The 20,237-nt window shown below is 35.3% G+C and overlaps 1 protein-coding gene and 1 long non-coding RNA gene across 2 annotated transcripts; both read left to right on the top strand.

The window, feature by feature from the left end:
- Nucleotides 1-218: 218 nt before the first annotated feature.
- On the top strand, nt 219-2,619 carry LOC125823448 (pentatricopeptide repeat-containing protein At2g37230). The gene has a single exon (XM_049502829.1). The coding sequence runs from the start codon at nt 389-391 to the stop codon at nt 2,582-2,584; it is 2,196 nt and encodes a 731-aa protein (XP_049358786.1). The 5' UTR covers nt 219-388; the 3' UTR covers nt 2,585-2,619.
- A 1,312-nt stretch (nt 2,620-3,931) lies between these two features.
- LOC125823447 (uncharacterized) lies at nt 3,932-4,388 on the top strand. Its single transcript, XR_007442711.1, has 2 exons — nt 3,932-3,989; nt 4,078-4,388. It is a non-coding gene; the product is annotated as an uncharacterized LOC125823447 (long non-coding RNA).
- The last annotated feature ends 15,849 nt before the right edge of the window (nt 4,389-20,237 follow it).

The following is a 20,237-nucleotide window of genomic DNA, read 5'->3' as shown; positions in this document are numbered from 1 at the left end:
GCCAAACAGGCTCTAAATCACTTTGCATTATTAATACCTAAAAATTCATGATATTAATAATACCCTTCTCAATATATAATAGAATGTATAACTAATACAAAATATACCAAATATGATATTATCCATACGCAGAATTAATACATATATATATTTTTTTTTCTAATATAGTCTACCAAACGACTCTAAATATATATTGTTGTATGTGACATGACAATGTAGGGGGCAATGTGTGAATTGTCAAGAGAAGAAATAAAGAAAAAGAAAAAAAGACTTGGAAGAAGTTGGAAAACCCTAAACCCTGCGGCCTCCCCACATCTCTCAATATGATACCCAAAGTTTAATTTCTTCTCCATTTTACAGATCGCACAAACATCAAATTGGACCAAAAATGGCTTCTTTGTGTGCCTCAAGAGCAACCATTTTCAAGCCGAAGAAGCTCCTCACAATTTCGCCTACACCATTATGCCTAAGATCAACAATCTTCTTCTACAACTCCGAATCTCTCAACAATCATGATCGAATTCCAAAAGGTAACAGTCCTAAACCCCAAGAAAAACTAGAAGATCTCATTTGCCGAATGATGTCTACTCGTGCCTGGACTACACGTCTACAGAATTCCATTAGAAATATTGTTCCTTCATTCGATCATGAACTTGTTTACAATGTGCTACACAGTGCGAAAAATTCTGAACATGCGTTGCAGTTCTTCAGGTGGGTTGAAAGATCTGGTCTTTTTAGGCATGATAGAGAAACCCATTTCAAGATTATTCAAATTCTTGGTAGAGCTGAAAAGCTTAATCATGCTAGGTGTATACTCCTTGATATGCCTAATAAGGGTGTTGATTGGGATGAGGATTTATGGGTTTTGATGATTGATAGTTATGGTAAAGCTGGGATTGTTCAAGAGAGTGTTAAGTTGTTTCAGAAAATGGAAGAGTTAGGTGTTGAAAGGACTGTTAAATCTTATAATGCTTTGTTTAATGTGATAACTCGTCGAGGACGATATATGATGGCCAAGAGGTACTTTAATAAGATGGTTAATCAGGGTATTGAACCGACTGGACATACGTATAATCTTTTGATTTGGGGATTCTTTTTATCGTCAAAGGTGGATACTGCAATTAGGTTTTTTGAGGATATGAAGAGTAAGGGGATTATGCCTGATGTAGTAACTTATAATACTATGATTAATGGATATATTCGGGTGAAGAAAATAGAAGAAGCGGAGAAGTACTTTGTGGAAATGAAAGCAAGAAATATAGAGCCGACTGTCATCAGTTATACAACACTGATTAAAGGATATAGTGCGGTTGAGCGAATAGATGATGCAGTGAGATTGTTTGAAGAGATGAAGAGTTTCGGTATTAAACCAAATGCTATTACTTATTCGACACTGTTACCAGGGCTTTGTGATGCTCAGAAAATGTCTGAAGCTGGAACGATTTTGAAAGAGATGGAAGATAAGTATATTGCACCCAAGGATAACTCTATCTTCATAAGGTTAATATCTGGACAGTGTGAGGCAGGTGATTTAGATGCTGCAGCTGATGTTCTGAAAACTATGATCAGGTTAAGTGTTCCCACTGAGGCTGGACATTATGGTGTCCTAATTGAGAATTTCTGCAAGGCTGGTATCTATGATCGAGCTATCAAATTTCTGGATAAGCTTATTGAGAAAGAAATCGTCCTGCGACCACAGAGTAGTTCGTCTATGGAACCAAGTGCATATAACCTGATTATTGACTACCTATGCAATAATGGCCAGACAGGCAAGGCTGAAACTTTTTTTAGACAGTTGATGAAAACTGGGGTTCAAGATCCTATTGCCTTTAACAATCTTGTCTGTGGGCACTCAAGGGAAGGGGTTCCTGATTTGGCCTTTGAACTGTTGAAGATTATGGGCAGAAGAAAGGTTCTTTCTGACGGTATTGCTCACAAATCACTTGTTGAGAGCTATCTGAAGAAAGGGGAGCCTGCTGATGCTAAAGCTGCTCTGGACAATATGCTTGAACATGGACATGACCCGGACTCATTGTTGTATAGATCAGTGATGAAGAGCCTGATGGGAGATGGAAGGGTTCAAACAGCAAGTCGAGTGATGAAAATCATGTTGGAGAAGGGAGTGAAAGAACACATGGATTTAATTTCTACTATCTTGGAAGCCCTCCTCATGCGGGGCCATGTTGAGGAGGCCCTCGGAAGAATTGAATTGTTGTTACACAACAGTCTCTCACCTGATCTTGATGGTCTCTTGTCAGTTCTATGTGAGAAAGGAAAGACTTCTGCTGCTCTGAAGCTGTTAGATTTCATTTTAGAAAGAAATTGTAGCATAGACTTTCCAAGCTATGATAAGGTGCTGGATTCTCTCTTAGCTGCTGGGAAGACACTTAATGCCTATTCTATTTTGTGCAAGATGATGGAAAATGGAGGAGTTAAAGATCACAAGAGTTGTGAAGAGTTAATTAAGAGCCTTAATGATGAGGGAAACACAAAGCAAGCAGATATTCTAAGAAGAATGATACTCGGAAAGGAAACAACACTTGACAGCAAGAAAGGGAAGAAAAAGACACCCATTGCTACCTGATTCCTGCAATTTTGCTTCTGGTTACAGGTTAGAATTTCTGAATCACATTTCTCTGAAAGATGATGGCAGGAATTTTGTTTTGTAGCAGAATATGAGAAGCCTATGGACATTTTCCCTTTTTAAGCTTTTGCATTTTGAAGTCAGATATTATATCTTTAAGTAGGAATTTTATCTTTTAGATGTGCAAATGCATATAACCATAAGTTATCTGGAAAATACATAGGGAATGTGTTTTGAGGTCTAACGACATCTACAATCGGATGGGTGTTTAACTTTTCATGAGTGGCCTTTGTTCGATTTATTCTTTTATCTCTTGCTTTAGTGAATAACATAAATTTTTTTGGTTTGTCCCATCTTTCAATATTTATACTAAATGAGGTGTTTGTATCATTTCAATTATATGGAAGAAGTTGATGTTATGGTGAAAGAAAAATATCTTTGTATTACCCCTGTTTTTGTCCAATGAACTGCTGTGCTCGAGAGAAATTGTAAAGATCTAGTTATTTTTGCTTTTCCGGGTCAGTGAAAAAAGGATTGACAGGATTTCATATACAGTTGGTATACATTTATGCCATACTTTTGAATGACTAGTCCATCCACACTATACATCGAGCATAATGATTTCTGTTTTACAAAAAAATAAAAGATAGAATTATTCTCTAATACCAATTTCTTTTCATGCATTTAAGCTTCCATTAGCTTCCTTGCCATCATTGTTAATGGTACTTGCCTATGTTTGAAGTTCACGCCCTTTGTGTATTTATTCCCTTTCTTTTTTATATATGATGATTTTCCTTGTATTTTCAATCACTATTCTCTTGCCATCCCTGTTGAACATCAATTTCTTTGCTCTTATCTTGTCTGTCTGCCATGTGATGGCCGACAGACAGAGTTGTATACTTTTTATCCTGTGGCATTTAAAATCTGATTCATCCTATTGTCTCCTTCCATGTCTAATGATGGTAAGTATCTATGTTCAATAAAGATTGCACTAAGATGCTTTGCTAAAAAGAAAAGAAGAGGAAAAAGAAAAGATTCAATGAAAGTAAAAGACATCTTCTTGATGGTTTAACTGGCTAACTGCATATACCTGTTAGATAGCAGCAAATGAACTGAACCTGAATGGACAACCCTGCATGAGCCAAGTTATTTATTTGACATATGTGCCATTATTTTCTGAAGTTTGTTAACTGTAATTTTTATGTAGTATGAAGCATGACATAATTTTTAGTGTGTTCACATTTAATTTATCTATTACCCCATGCTACTTTGCTCAAACTAAAGGCTCCAAAATTGGTTGCTGTTGTTGCAGATTTGACACCTACATGATCATGGGCAGGTTCTCGCTATAGCTAAAAGAAAAACGTTCATCTGGCCCTGTCATTAGCTTCAACAACTAGGGCTTGTGGGTGTCTTTTCTGTCGCGCTTGTCTACTCAATTTTTTTCCAGAACATTGTGTTTACTGTAGTTTTCATCCTTTATTTCATTTCAGTTAGTTATGCTAACGCTGGAACAATCCTGGATGGTCCAAGGAAGAACTTTATGAATGCTGACAGGTGATATGCTCTCACTCATCGATGGTCCAGGTGGATTAAGCAAAAAGATATTATCAATGGTTATGTGTGGCTTAGTTAAATGTGTCACTCTGGCTTGTATAACATGTTGAAGTATGACAGAATACTTGGATCCTCAGCACCACCTGAAAGAGTATCGATGCGACTCTTCATTTATTTATAAATGATATGGAAAAAAGAAGAAAACATAGTGTGGACACTTGTTTATTTCATCCAAAAATAAATCATTCTGCAACTGCTTTTACCTAGCAATGTTTAAAGGTCGAAGCTGCTATGTCTCATACTTGGGTGGATGGGAGAATTCCCATTGTCTTGATGTGATTTATAGCTTGTTTGGCCGAGCTTTAGAAATTAGTTTATTTTGAAAAGCACTTTTCAAAAGATTACTTTTGGTGAGAAGTAGTTTGTGTTTGACCAATAAATTTATAAAGCATTTTTCAGCAGCAATTCGTGTTAGGCAAAACTTCTGCAAAGTCCTTGTAAAATGTATTTTTCTCAATAGTTATTTAGGTGAAAATCTACATTTCTTAGCTCATAAAAAACAACTATTGTTACTCAAACACCTCTTTTTTTTTTATAAGATGAGCACTTTTGACCTTTCAAAAGTTTGGCCAAACAAGTTTTTACACTCAAATTATTCAATTTAGGTGTTTGACGTGGTAGTATGTTGTGCAGCAAGAGTTTTTGTTATAAATTGACTTATTAGGGAGGGATCTAGCCTCCATTTCCAGGCCTGTATAGCAAGTGCTTTTATTATAAAAGGTGACAATTTTTGTTTAGAAATGAAAACTTCTGCTCAACCAGTGAAAGATTATTCTCCCATCTCAAACATCTAATAAATCATACTTCCTAAGCAGAGTAATTACAATTTCTTAAGTGTCAGTTTGATAATATGATGGATAAGACAAATTTAAGACGTATCTGTCGCAACAAACAAACGTTAAGTTGTTGCAATTGAGTAGCTCTGATGTTGAAAACAATTAAGTTGTCAAAAGTTGTAATGATTCAAGTTTGAGCTTTAAAAATGATTCTTGGACCATGCAAATTTGTTTTGAAATCGGTGCAGTTAAGTTGTTTGTAGAGCCTACTCTTTGTTTTGCGGGTTCTATTTGTAAGACATCTTAAACTACAACAACAACAACATACCCAGTGAAATCCCATAAGTGGGGAGGATAGAATGTATAGAAACCTCATCACTATCTCATGAAAGTAGAGAGATTGTTTCCAAAAGACCTTCGGCTCAAGTGTAACAAATTCAAGTATAAAGAAAGAGACACTGAAGAAAATATAGCAGATAAAACAAGGAAACATTGTAAGGTCTACCAAAAAAAAGCAAAAACAACTAGTATCACCTCCAAGTTAAGAATGTGAGTCGAGAGAATTTGCCTCAAACCATTCATGGTGTAGGGAAAAACAGAGATTTGAGTGATACGACTACTCTTACCACTGGTCAAGTACATACATTGTTTTCCCCCTACCTACTCCCATATAACCTCAAACCTTCCATCAACCTACTTCCCAAACATTTAACCCTCATGCCTATGTGAGGCAAGACACTCCCCATCCAAATCACCCTCACAAGAGGAACGCCTCAATTTGTGGCACCACTAGTACCATCTCCCGCAGCTCTACTAATTGTTCCACATGCACCTTTGCATGTACCACCCTTTCTACATCCGCAAAACCTTTAACAAGAGTTTTACCTAGATAACCAATTCCAAAACCCTTTTATGATGACATGAATGATGAGGCTACAACAAATAGATGGTGGGGTGGACCCTAACATGGGGTATGGAATGACAATGTAGCACCTAGGGATAGGGTACTATCTAGAGGCTTTGGTCGGAAACAAGGTTAAAGATGGAAAGGTGCGGTGATGGAGGTGACCAAAAATTGAAGTTTCAGTACCATCACAGTCAATCTTCCCAAATTCAAAGGTAGTAGTGATTTGATTAGTTCCTTGAGTGGAAGCAACTAAGTCAGAGGATCTTCTTCACCAATAACATCTCAGATGCTTTGAAGGCAAAAGTAGGGGTGTACAAAACCGAACCAAACCGCAAACCGAGTCAAACCAAGAAAAAAAACCCGACTAGTGGTTGGTTTGACTTGGTTTGGTATTGAAAATAAACCCGACTATATTTGGATTGGTTTGGTTTTAACTAAAAAAAATCAACCCAAGACCAAACCAATCCGACATTATATATATAATTTTAAAATTTATTTTATACATAAAATATTTACTTTGATATAATTTTTATACTTTTTCATAGTTTTTATCTTTTAATATATTATTTCAAGTTTAAAACTTAGAATTCTAAATGGTTCAATAAAGATTATAGTCCACATATGTTGATAATTATAATAAAGCTTAAATCAAAATCAAATTAATACTAATGCAAAAAGAAAATCAATTCAACACTAAGAATGACAATAATATTGAATATTTGTTCTTTGGTTTTACATTAGTTTAGACAATTCAAATACATAATCTAATTTTAATTCCTTTAATATTTAGTCATGTAACTAATACTTATTAAATTTATTTTAGCGTGATTTAGTACTTTTAAATTATGATCATTTTCATTATGACTTGTTAATTTGCAATATTTGTTTTACGCGATTTCATTATTATTATTATTTTATTAGATATTTTAGTGTCATTACTCATATGATATTTTGTGTTATTTTCTTAAGAAACACCTTAGACGATAGTTGTATTTTGGTAGGACTAAAGAAATATTTGAAGTACAAAGTAAATTATATATTTGTATGAATACTTTACCAAAAAAACCCGAAAATCCAAAAAATCCGAAAAAACCCGATGTTGAAAAACTTGAGTTTTATTGGTTTGGTTTGGTTTATAGATTTAAAAATCCGACACAAATGGTTTGGTTTGATATTTGAAAAACCCGAACCAACCCGATCATGTACACCCCTAGACAAAACAAATCCCTTACTCAATTTGAGGGCTATGACTTGCCTACTTGGCAAAAGCTGGTAGAGATCATGCATGGAGTCGAGGTAGTGAAACCTAACTATTATCAAGAGGTTCTCGAGAAGGTGTACATGCTCCAACAAGGCACCAAAAACGTTGAGGAGTACTATTGAAAACTTGAGGATGAAGACCAAGATTGAAGAGCATTTGAGCTATACAGTGATAAGATTTGTAGCCAACTTGACACTTGACATCTCCAACATTATTGGGGCCTAGAAGAAGCTTTTCATGATGCTTCTAAGGTTGATGAAGACTTGAAAGCAAAGAGAGGTTAAAAGGCAAAGAGTACCTCAACTTCTTCATGAGGCAAAATTAATGACAAATGGAAATCTTCATCCATTCGCGAGCACTTAAAAGTTAGTGGTCAAGATACCAAAGCTAGACTAGATTATAAAGCAAAATAGGACGACAAAGCTAAAAGAGGTAATCATTCAAAACCTAAGTTTCTTTATCCTTCTATTCAATGTTATAAATATCAAGATAGAGAACACATCGCAAGTGAATGTCCCAATAGGAGGTCAAGTGTTGCACTACGTGATAGGTATCATTCCGATGATAAGGAGGAGTGTGATGTGGAGAGTGAGGAAGATGACCCTAAGATTTAGTACGACGGAGAATCCTTGGAGGGTGATTAAAAGAAGTTGGAGGAAAATGCGAATGTTTCTTGTCTCATGAGAAGGGGAGAGCCTCTAGAATGTGATGATGAGCCATTGGAGGAGAATTGTGATTACTCATTACTACAAATCAATCAATTGTTACTTTATTTACAAATCCCCCTTTGTCGGAAGTAAATTGACTAAAAGTAGATAATTGTAAGTTAGCCTAAGTCTAGATCATATTCCTCGTGGGATCGACCCTAACCTAAAAATTAGGTTCTTTATTTGACAACGATCGCTTATACTTCTTAAGGGAGGTATAGTTTGGGCGTATCAAATTTTGGCGCCGCTGTCGGAGAATACGACTTTTAGATTAGACTAATTTAGTTATTGAACTTTAGTAAAGTATTTCTTGATTTTACATTTTTGTTTTCTACAGGTCTTATCTCTAGTGTATGCCAAGTATACGGAGTCAAGGCAATCCCCTGACTCCCTATCCGGAATTAAGGAGAACTCTGAGAAGAATGGTTGGAAGAGGCCTAAATCTCGAGGTACAAAATGTTCCAATCGGAGCGGGTCAAGGGGGTGAAGCTGGTTTGCAACCTCCTAGAGTCTTGGACGTGCCTGGTCATGTTGAGGGAAACCCATGAGTTGAAAGTGCGGAAGGAGTGCAAAATCAGCCGGCACCGGGTGTTTGAGATAACTATAGGGTTGATCATAATATTGTGGGATCGACCGGTGCTATAGTTGTCCCTCCATTACCTCCCGGACACACTTTTGTATGACCAACAATTTGATGCAAATGCTTACGGATAGAGGGTTGTTTGTTGGGTTACCCTCAGAAGATCCATATGCTCACATGAGCAAATTGAAAAGTGTCTGTTTGAGTAGTGTAGGGCGACCATATTTAGACATGGATGCGATTGGCTTAAGGGTGTTTCCACTCTCGTTGACAAGTGATGCTACGGTATGGCTTTCTGAGTTGCCATACAGCTCAATCACGACTTGGTCCCCTATTCTTTTCCAACAAATATGGAATAATATATCTATTTCCAATGTTTAAAATCATATTAGAAAAATAAAAAATCTCCAACAAGCAGCTCGTTTTGCTGCTAATTTTATCGATTCCGATGAGTTTTCCGGCCATAATATTCATTTCAAAGTAAAATCATCATCATCTCCTCTATTTTCATTTTACTCCATTTTCTTTCAAAAACCAAGATTCAAATTAATTATTTTTCTGCCATTTTAGAAACTTGAGAAATCTTCCATAATCACTTGATAACTCATTAGTAGATACATTTAAGTAGTTTAAAAACATTAAAAATACGTTTCGCCATTGCACGAGCTGAATATTGAACCCCAATCTTATTCAATCACGTTTTTGTACGAATTTTGTACCTTGTCGTTCATTAAAGATTGATACTGTAATCTAGTATCTTTATTTGTAGTTTATAATGACAGTAGTTGAATTTGTTGTTGCTGGTGGTGATCATATGGGAGTATGGGAGGAGACTCCCAAAAGCTGAAATTGGAAATCTTTTAGTAAGAAGACAATGCCCATTGTGTTACGTCGCAATGGTTCATATGATGATATGATTGCAAGCGTAATTGAGGATGGTGAGTTAACTTGCGAGCCAAATGACTTGGTGATTAGCTATCAAATGAATGGGAGGGGAAAATACATCCTACATTCATAAAATATATAGGCATGTGAGCTTGTACATGTTAGATATTGGTATTGATGGCTCTAGGCCTACATTAAGGATAAACGTAAATGTGAGGCCTCCAATTGAACCAACAATTTCACTTAACGACGACAATGATTCGATTGAAAATGAAAAATTGGGTGATCATTCAAAGGAAAGCTTGGGTGATTATTCAAATGAGAGCTTGGTAGCCAGTAGATGCGGAAGATTCCGAACCCGAATATTGTGAAAAAATGCAGGGAGAAGAGGAATTGGGATCACAATCCAACCATTCCTTCTCCGATGGAACTAATTTATGCATATATAAATCAAACTTTCAGTAACAAGAATGAGTTGCAACTGTTATTAGCCAAAGCGGCGACAAAGAAGTCTTTTGATTTTGCTACTGTAAAGAGTTGTACTAAATACTTAAAAGTGAAATGTGTACCTCACAACTGTGCATGGATGTTGCGAGCGAGGAAATATGAGTATTCTGATAGATTTTGTAGCTACAAGTACACTGGCGAGCATAGATGTGGCATTGAACATGTCAACAGTAGCCATAGAAAAATCTCAATCAAAGTGATTGCTTCACTTTGTGTAAATATGTATCGCGAGGGCAAGAGTCTAAATGTTAAATAGATTCAAAGGGCAATGTTTGATTCCTTTCCTTGTAGTCCAAGCTATTGGAAATGTTGGAAGGGATGTATTGTTGCCAAGGAAATGGTCCGAGGGATAGCGGAGAACGAATATTCATGCTTACCGTCTTTTTCCTACATGATCGAGACTCTTAATGTTGGTTCTAGCTATAGTATCATGGTATTCGAAGGGAGCCATGTCAATACTTGAGTGGTAACTATTGTTGTAAGCAAACTCTATTAATGGTAGGTGGCCGTCCCAATTACCTTTGAAATCTATAATGCAAGCCCTCAACATATCCTCTAAGGTTTGAATGGTGCGTTCCACTTGACCATCCGTTTGAGGGTGAAACGTCGTGCTAAGCTTGACCTTAGTACCAAGCCCTTTTTGGAATGCCTTCCAAAAGTGTGAAGTAAATTGAGTACCCTGATCCAAAATAATAGATAGAGGAACTCTATGCAACTTCACTACCTCCTTGATGTACAATTTGGCATAGTCTTCCGCCGAAAATGAAACCTTAACAGGAATAAAGTGGGAGGATTTTGTCATTCTATCAACAATGACCCAAATAGAATCATGTTGCTTTCGAGTACGAGGTAAACCCACAGTAAAATCCATGTTCACATCCTCCCACATCCAAGTGGGAATATCTATATTTTGGGACAAACCTTCGGGTCTTTGATGTTCGACCTTAACTTGTTGACAATTCAGACACTTGGCTATAAAACCCGTTATATCCTTCTTCATGCCATTCCACCAATAGACTTCCCGTAGATCACAATACATCTTGGTGGCTCTCGGATGAATAGAATATCGCGAACCATGAGCTTCTTCTAGAATTTACTCTCTCAAGCCATCATCCGGAACACATAACCTACCTTGGTACCTAAGCACCCCATCTCCCCCTTGGGAGAAAGCCTCAACGGACTTGTTGAGCACCGATTCTTTCAACTCCATTAACATAGGATCAAGGTCTTGCCTGGACTTCACGTCCATCACAAAGGATGATTCGGAACCATTATGGACCATGACACCACCCTTGGTGGAATCCACTAGTTGGACATCTAATCGGGCCAACCTATGTACATCACGAACTAACTTCTTCTTCTCATCCTCTACATGGGCCACACTACCCATGGACAATCGACTTAGGGCATCCGCAACTACATTGGCTTTCTCGGGGTGGTAAAGGACACTCATGTCATAATCCTTCAAAAGTTCTAACCACCTCCTTTGTCGGAGATTCAAGTCTTTTTGGCTAAACACATATTAGAGACTCTTGTGATCGGTGAACACATCAACATGCACCCCATATAGATAATGTCTCCACATTTTCAAAGCAAACACTACTGTGCTAATTTGAGAGCATGGGTCGGATAATTCTTTTCATGGATCTTGAGTTGCCTTGAAGAATAGGAAATCACCTTACCATGTTGCATAAACACACATCCCAAACCCACTCTAGAGGCGTCACAATAAACAACAAAACCATCGGTACCCTCCGATAAGGTCAACACCGGAGTGGAAGTAAGTGTATCTTTCAACTCTTGGAAGCTTTTCTCACAAGCCTCTGACCACACAAACTTAGCCTTCTTTTGAGTCAAAGCCGTCAACGGAGAAGCAATGGAGGAAAAACCCTCAACAAACCTCCTATAGTAACCGGCCAAACCTAAAAAACTTCTAATATCGATAGGAGTTAGAGGTCTAGGACAACCTTTGACTGCATCCGTCTTCTTAAGATCTACCTCAATACCTTTGTTCGACACAATATGACCAAGGAAGGCTACATATCTTAGCCAAAACTCACACTTACTAAACTTTGCATACAATTGGTGGTCTTTAATACAATCCTCAAATGGTCCATGTGCTCATTTTCACTCTTTCAATAGATCAAAATAGCATCAATAAACACTATCACAAATATATCAAGATAGTATCTAAATACTCTATTCATTAGGTCCATGAATGCCGCCGGGGAATTGGTCAACCCAAATGACATAACCACAAATTCATAGTGACCGTACCGGGTCCTAAAGGCCATCTTGGGAATGTCAACCCCTCTTACCCTTAGTTCATGGTAACTCAAACGAAGATCTATTTTGGAGAAATAATTAGCCCCTTGAAGTTGATCAAACAAGTCATCAATTCTTGGAAGGGGATACTTATTCTTTATGGTCACTTTGTTTAGTTGGCGATAGTCAATACATATTCTAAGAGACTCATCCTTCTTTCTAACAAACAATACCGGAGCACCCCATGGAGAGATACTCGGTTAAATGAAGCCTTTGTCTAACACATTCTTGAGTTGCTCCTTTAACTCCTTCAACTCGGCTGGAGCCATTCTATAAGGAGGAATGGAGATAGGTTGCGTATCCGGTAAGAGATCAATGCCAAAATTAATTTCCCATTCGGGAGGAATGTCGAGTAAGTCATCGGGAAAGACTTTCGGAAACTCACTCACCACGGGGACCGACTCTAAAGAAGGGGTTTCAAACTCAACATCCATAACCCTAACAATATGGTAAATACACCCCTTGGAGATCATTTTCCTAGCTTTGAGACAAGAAACAAATTGACCTCTAGGGATAGAATTTCCCCCCTTCCACTCTAAAGTAGACTCATTTGGAAATTGGAACTTTACTACCCGAGTCCTACAATCAATAGAGGCATAACATGCATGCAACCAATCCATACCTATAATCACATCAAAATCTAACATGTCTAACTCTACTAAATCCACAAAGGTAACTTTATGGGACAAAGAAATAGGAAAACTCCTACAGACTCTTTTTGCCACTACCGAGTCACCAACTGGGGTAGACACTGAAAGGGGTTCTTCTAACACATCGGGGAGTATTTCAAACTCCATAGCCACAAAAGGTGTAACAAATGACAAAGTGACACCGAGGTCTAACAATGCATATACATCAATAGAAAAGACTTGTAACATACCAGTCACAACATCGAGGGAGCTCTCTTGGTCACCTCGGGATTGAAGAGCATAGAACCAGTTCTTCTTTGAAGCATCAAAATTTGAACCACTCGAGGGACTTGCTTGCCTTCTCTTCCTTGAACCTTTAACATGGGACAATCTCTCATCATATGACCGCTTTAAACACGCTTATAGCAACCATCCGTGCCAACTAGGCACTTACCATCATGTTTCTTACCATATTTTGCACAATTAGGCCTATCAACATAAAAACAACCACTATTACCTCCTTGTGGTTTAGTGTTAGTCACCCTACATTTTTTGACCCTTGGAGCACTAGAGGAGCCTTGGTTAGAGAACCTCTTCTTGAACCTTGGTCTACCTTGACCCTCGAATTTTACCCTTGGAAGAATTTCCATCATCGGACATTGCTCTTTTCACTTCCCTATTCACTTGCTTGAGCTTTTGTTCCTCAATTTGTTTGGCATGAACCATAAGACATGAAATATTCATACTTGGGATGAGCATTGCCGAACGACATTCATTGACTACCAAGTCGGATATCCCCATAACAAATTTGATCATCTTGTCCCTAGAGTCCGCCACTAAGGTTGGAGCATACTTAGACAATTGGGTGAATTTAAGGACATACTTTTTCACATTCATACCTCCTTGTCGAAGGTTGATGAATTCTTGCATATTTCGTTCCCTCAACTCTAGGAGGGAGAACCTATCAAGAAAGACCGACTTGAACAATTCCCAATCTACCGGGACAGTTCCTACGGGTCTCTCACCCTTTCATTGCTCATATCATACTTGAGCCACATCTTTCAATTGATAGGCGGCTAATTCCGCCTTTTCTTGTGGAGACACTCTCATAGCATCAAGCACCTTATAAATCCCATCAATAAACCCTTGTGAGTCTTTCTCCACCTTGGAACCAAAGAACATATGATGATTCATTCTAGTAAAATTCCTTATCCTTGAAGCGGTTGTACTTACATTGGGATTCACATGAGCCCTAGTATCCCTATTGACTTGCGCCGTCATAGCTTGGGCTTGAGTTGTCATGGCTTGAGTCAATGTTTAGAGAGCCGGCCTTATTTCCACATTTGTCATAGCTCCCTCATCATTAGGAGCTTGATAAACTTGAGGCTCTTGAGGACCTTGGGGAGGAAGGCCCTCATTCACAATCTCTTCTTCTATCCTTCTTGTGTTCGCCCTTCTTGTATTCATGTCCTAAAGACATAAGAGAAAGGTTAGGAAAATGACTTCATAGAGTTAAAACTCTAAGGCACAACTAAAGAGTAATGAAAGAAGTGAAATTTCTTAAACATCTTATAGCCTCTCATTCATAAACGTGGAGTGTTTCACGCTCATAAACAAGACTCTACCAGACGTGGCTTATGAGACATCATCCTAGAATCATTTTAAACCTTGTGCTCTGATTACCAAGTTTGTCATGACCCAGGGGTACCCCTAAACGTAACACAACGTACTTCGGGGTCTCATACAAGCCCTTAGCATAATCATAAACATAAGTAATAGAAATGACGCGAAATTAAAACTTTTTACAATCAAAGTCTTTTTCATAAAACCAATAGAAGTCTAGACATTGTCTCCATAATCTATCTAATACAATCGAATCAATAGGGTCACAACCCTTTACAATAAAGTCTCAAAATAGAACATACGAAAGGAAACTAGAAAGAATAACTCTTGTCCTCGAAGCATTAGGACTCACCAAGGCAAGGAGAGAATCAATCCAAGCCTTCAAACAAAGAGAAGAAACTTCAGCAACCCACACCTACACTTTGTGGAAAAAGGTAGAAAATATGGGTTAGTACAAAAATCCTTAAAACATGCAAAAAGGGACATTTTTGTTGAAACCATGCACTTTATCACTTTTAAGAGCCATAATGCACAATAGTGTAAATACATAGTCAAACCAACTCATAAGCAACCCTAAGCCATACTTGTGCAATGCATAGACAAGATCCCATAATCCTATCTAAAGCTAAGTATCACTTTTAGGCCACAATCATCATACATATCAGAATGTGTCCTCATCCATAGCCAATACTCATAAACAAGGAAACATTCATGTTCATTAACTTGAAACAAGTAAAGTCACTCTTAACAACAATACAAATCATACATGCATAATTCATAAGTCTTCATAGCATAGAGGAACCTCACCACAACCACTCTTGAAGCCTACTTGTGCAATGCATAAATGGAGTCTCATACCCCCACTCATACTAAGTAGTACCTCTTAAGAAGTCATAGTAATAGTTCATGTTCATGTTCTTGTCATAATTCATATTCTTACCACATAGGGAAATATAGCCTTAACTGACATAGATCATGTGAGCTACATGGAATCTGGTGTCTTATCCCCACACCTAAAAGAGGTGTCCTACTTGCCTAAGGTAGAACTCATATATTAGCTTTTAGGTGGATCCACTAGCTAAAGACCTATGTGGGCACATAGTTATGGGATTAAGAGATTTCTACTAGAAACCCGGACTAACTAACGTAAAAGGTTTCCATCTCATGAGATAACTATTTTGGGAAGCCGGACTAACTAGTGTAAAAGCTTCCATCTCATATTCATATCCACTCAGTGCTAAGCATAATTCTCTTTAAAATTCATGTTAAGTCCTTACTTAAGTTCATGTTCATGAAAGAATGCACTAGGCACTCAAACCAACATGGTATCATAATATCTCATGGATTCATTAGGTGAGAATGTCCTTTCAACCTTATAATCATCAATATGTGAGTAAACCTTTCACATTATGTTCATAGTGTGTTCATGAGAATAACCTTTCAATCAACACAACAACATTATCATATTCATAGACATATCATGCATAGTCATTTGTAAGGGTATGAGGAGGATGATCTGGCAACAACACCACAATTACACAATAGTCATAGAATCTTCACTTTCTAAGTGAATCATAAGCTCATACATAATTTCCATCAACATGTACAAACTCTCATAATTTTTCCTTCAAGGCTATGAATCAAACTCAACCCACACATCTAGAATTTCTACATTAGATAGGGGAATATAATGATTCAATAACTCAATCAATATAAACATAATCAATTGACATGCTTCTATAATCAATCAACCCACATCATGAATTCACAATTTAGCCATATGGGGGAATCATGGGTTCTTGGGGGGATTTTTATCATAAATCAACAATTATAAATGGAAGGCTAATTTTACTATATCACCCTTTGAATATAATAAATACAATGTCTTGAAAAATGTAATAGGAAAATGACTATAATTAATGATAAGGGTAAATTAGGAACTAAGTGTAAAATTACTCATGTATTTCATAAAGTGGACAAGTATTGTTGGACATCAATTTTTAGTATAGTGGACAAGTATTGTTGGACGGAGGGAGTACATATGAGCCTTTAACTTCTTGCTTGATTCCTAGTCCCAAGAATACTTTTGTCACTATTTTTTTGCCTTTTTTTGGTAGGTAGGAAATTTCAATCAAAGTACACATCCTCACATGTAGGGTGTTTGTGATTTGAATAATAATCGAACTAGATCGAAAAATGAATAATAATTTGTCATGTCATCACAAGTGCATTTCACACATTTTATACTTTTATCTTATTCTCAAAAAATGCTCAAATGGTTCAAATTCAAGTAAGTAGAGATGTTCAATAGGTACAACTTCTAATTGGGGGTGTCTAAGTGAATTATGCGGACAACTTTAAGGGGCTACATATGACTTAAGCCATAAATAAATAGAAACCTAGCGAAAAATGTTTTAATTTAAAGAATAAATAAGGCCAAATACATAAACAGATCCCTAAACTTGTTGGGTTTTTCCCGTCAGGTACCTCAACTATGTTATTTTCCTATTGAATCATTGAACCACCCATAATTTGTTCCTTTTAAACCCCGTTGGCTGATGTGGAACCAAACTTCAACAAATATGTTTTGGTGATTGTGCGCGTGAGATCAACCTTCCCCACGTGGAAATTCCAACCAATCATACTTCAACCCAATTACACCTAAAAACTAAAGCCCCTTCATTTCTCCCCAATTCGCCGGAATATTATTTTCATCGGAAATAATGAAGCTTCGCCGGAATATTATTTTCATCGAAAACAATAGAGCTTCACCAAAATATTTGAGACTTTAATATGATCTACATAAAATAAAATAAATAGAACGAAAAAGCAGTAGACAAATTAAAGAGAGTGAGGGAGAGGTGGAGGGGGTGGGGTGTGTAAAGAGAAATGTAATAGTTGCAGATGAAGATGAGAAAGACGTTCCTTCCTTTTTATTTTTTATTTTTTTATATAATTATTATTATTATTTATTAATTTAGCTATATAAGTTGGAAAGAAAAAGAAAAAAATATTATTTCTAATTGTTTTCATGCATTTTAGGAGAGTGAACCCGATAGCACATTTGCAGTTGAAGAAGAAGAAATTGATGAAGAAGATAACTTCGACATTGGAACTTGATGATTAAGAAGAAATCAATGAAGAAGACTAATGAGCTAAAGAGGAGAAATAATGATGAAGAGAAACAAAAGAGGAGAAATAAGAGAAGAAGTGGAGAAATTAGGGTTAAAAGGGAGAAGAAGATCGTTGGTGGGTGGTGCAGGATCCACATCAGCGACTTTAAAGCGTCTTCACGCGCTCAAACGGCGTGAGATCACGTTTGGTTCCACATTACCCAACGGTGTTTAAAAGGAACAAATTATGGGTGGTTCAATAATTCAATAGGAAAATGGCGTAGTTGAGGTACCTGAGGGGAAAGACCCAACAAATTTAGGGATCTGTTTATCTATTTGGCCAATAAATAATATGATCATTGACCAGATAGAAGTGTCACATCACTTTTTTAATACTTAGATTTATAAAAATAAATAAATAAATATAAACATAGTGACAACTGTTTTAAATTAAAAAATAAATAAATAGGTTCATTGACCAGATAAAAGTATCACATCACTTTTCTAATATTTAGATTTATAAGAAACAAAAAGGATAGTCAAATAAAAAGTCAAAAAAAGAGAAAATAAATAAATATGATTCTTTATCAAAGAGACATTCCAAATCACCTCTTCTATATCTAACTTTGTTTAATTTACTCTCTATTAAATAAAAATTTATACAAAACAAATAAATAATTAATGCAACAAATTAAAGTTATGTAAAATCGAAAAGTTTCACACAAAATAATAGGTCTTGTAGGCTCTTTGTGTTTGAGCTTGTCTTGGGTTCATGTTGCCGAAAGCTCCTTTCTTGTTGATTTCAACCCTTGATGTCCTTCAATTCCATTAAAAAAATAGAGAAAAAAATGAATAATATAATATAATATAATATAGAAGAAGAAGGAGGATGAAATGAATATGAAAATGAACATCCAACATAGCTAGAGATGATTGTTATCTATAGATAGGTTAAGCCATAATAAATTAGGTAGAAGAAAGTTGAGGAGACATCTTATTTAAGTGGAGAATGCAAAAAGATGAAGGTTTTTTGGGTAACTCGTGAAATATCATTAGATGTAATATTATTTTAATTACTAAATAATTGATTAATTAGTGAAAATAATGAAGTAAATGTTTTTTGAAAGGAGATAAAATAAATAAATAGGTTTTTAGGCATGTGAATTTTTGTTGTAAATGTACCTCCATTAATAAAATATTTATAATAAATTAAGTAAATTAACTTCATAATAAAATAGTTGAGTTACGCCCAATAATAGTTGTCTCCGGTTGACTTAGCACACCCCTTAAGAAACAATAAATAATATGGATAATATTACTATATTTTCCTTTGACTTATTACATTTAATGTTTTGAGAAATGTGTTAGATGATAAATCTCTCTCTCTCTATATATATATAGGAGACGTTATTGCGCCTACGTGTCAGCGTCAGAAAAAAGCAGTAGTTTAAAAAATTAAAAATAATAAAATTGTATTTTAAAAAAAACAAAAACAAATGCACGTGTATTAGTAGTTACTTATTTCAAAATTAGTGGGATCAGTTTAAAAGTTATCTAATTTTGTGGAACTATCAAGTACTAGTATACGTATCCGCGTGTTGCGCGGAAAAATTCAATTTATGATTATTTTTATTTCATAAAATATCAAATAGTTCAAATATTTTTACATATTTGTCCTTTATTACTTTTATGATGTATTAATAAATTAACTTTTTCTCCATGTTAACAATTTATCAATTCTTACTTTCCACATGAAATATTAAATATCATAAGATTAAATGACATGTTGATTCATTTTAAATATGTTTTTTTCGAATTCAAAAAGTTCAAATATTTTTTAAAGTCTTAAATTTGTGTAAAATTATAATTAAAAAATAATTTAAAATACAGTGGATATAAATAATTTAATAACAATACAAACATGTACACAAAATTCAATACATAAAATTAATTTATATAAATTTCTTATTAATCATTAAATTAATAAAGTATAAATAGTGAATTATTTACTTGTTATATAATCTTTAAATTATCAATTCAGATATGTAATTTTTCATAGAAGAAAATAATAGTTTATATCTTGAACAATGATTAAATGTCGAGGAAACTTACCAATTTTTTAGTATTCTAATATAATTAATAATGGGTAAATTATGTTTATGACTATTATAAGGTTTTTCATTGTTTTTAGTACTTATACTTATTGTTTTAATACTATGTTTAATCTCTAGTTATTATTAGTGTTGATTAATCATAGAAAAATAATACTTATACTATAATTCTTCTAATGCTCTATCAATAATAATGACAAAAATAATTTATGGATCCTTTTACACAAAAGGAATTTTTTAAAATTTGAATAGATCTTATTCTTTTAATTTATTTTTTTATATTATTATTGTTATTATTTGATATTGTTGTTGCTATATTACCACATGAATTTTAAATAACAAGCTATATGATGTAATCGTTTTTAATTTCATAATACCGATAAATCTAGTCTTTTTAATGTTGAAAGTTAAGTTTGATTGATTTTTATTTTTAAAAATAATTAAGTCTCTTAATAACAAACCCGTTGGATATTTTTATTTATGAAATCGAAAAGGAAACAAATAAAATGTAGTATCCATTAAATAATTTATTTGATTATAATTCAAAAAATATTTTTAATTCAAATTGAAATAATATTCATTTTATAATTGTAATTATTGAAATTACACATG

This window comes from Solanum verrucosum, unplaced genomic scaffold (assembly GCF_900185275.1).
Source record: "Solanum verrucosum unplaced genomic scaffold, falcon-dt-bn FXZP01000012.1, whole genome shotgun sequence".
In the NCBI taxonomy this organism is placed as follows: domain Eukaryota; kingdom Viridiplantae; phylum Streptophyta; class Magnoliopsida; order Solanales; family Solanaceae; genus Solanum; species Solanum verrucosum.
The sequence above is the reverse complement of the archived record's forward strand: the minus strand, read 5'-3'. Positions and strand labels throughout refer to the sequence as shown.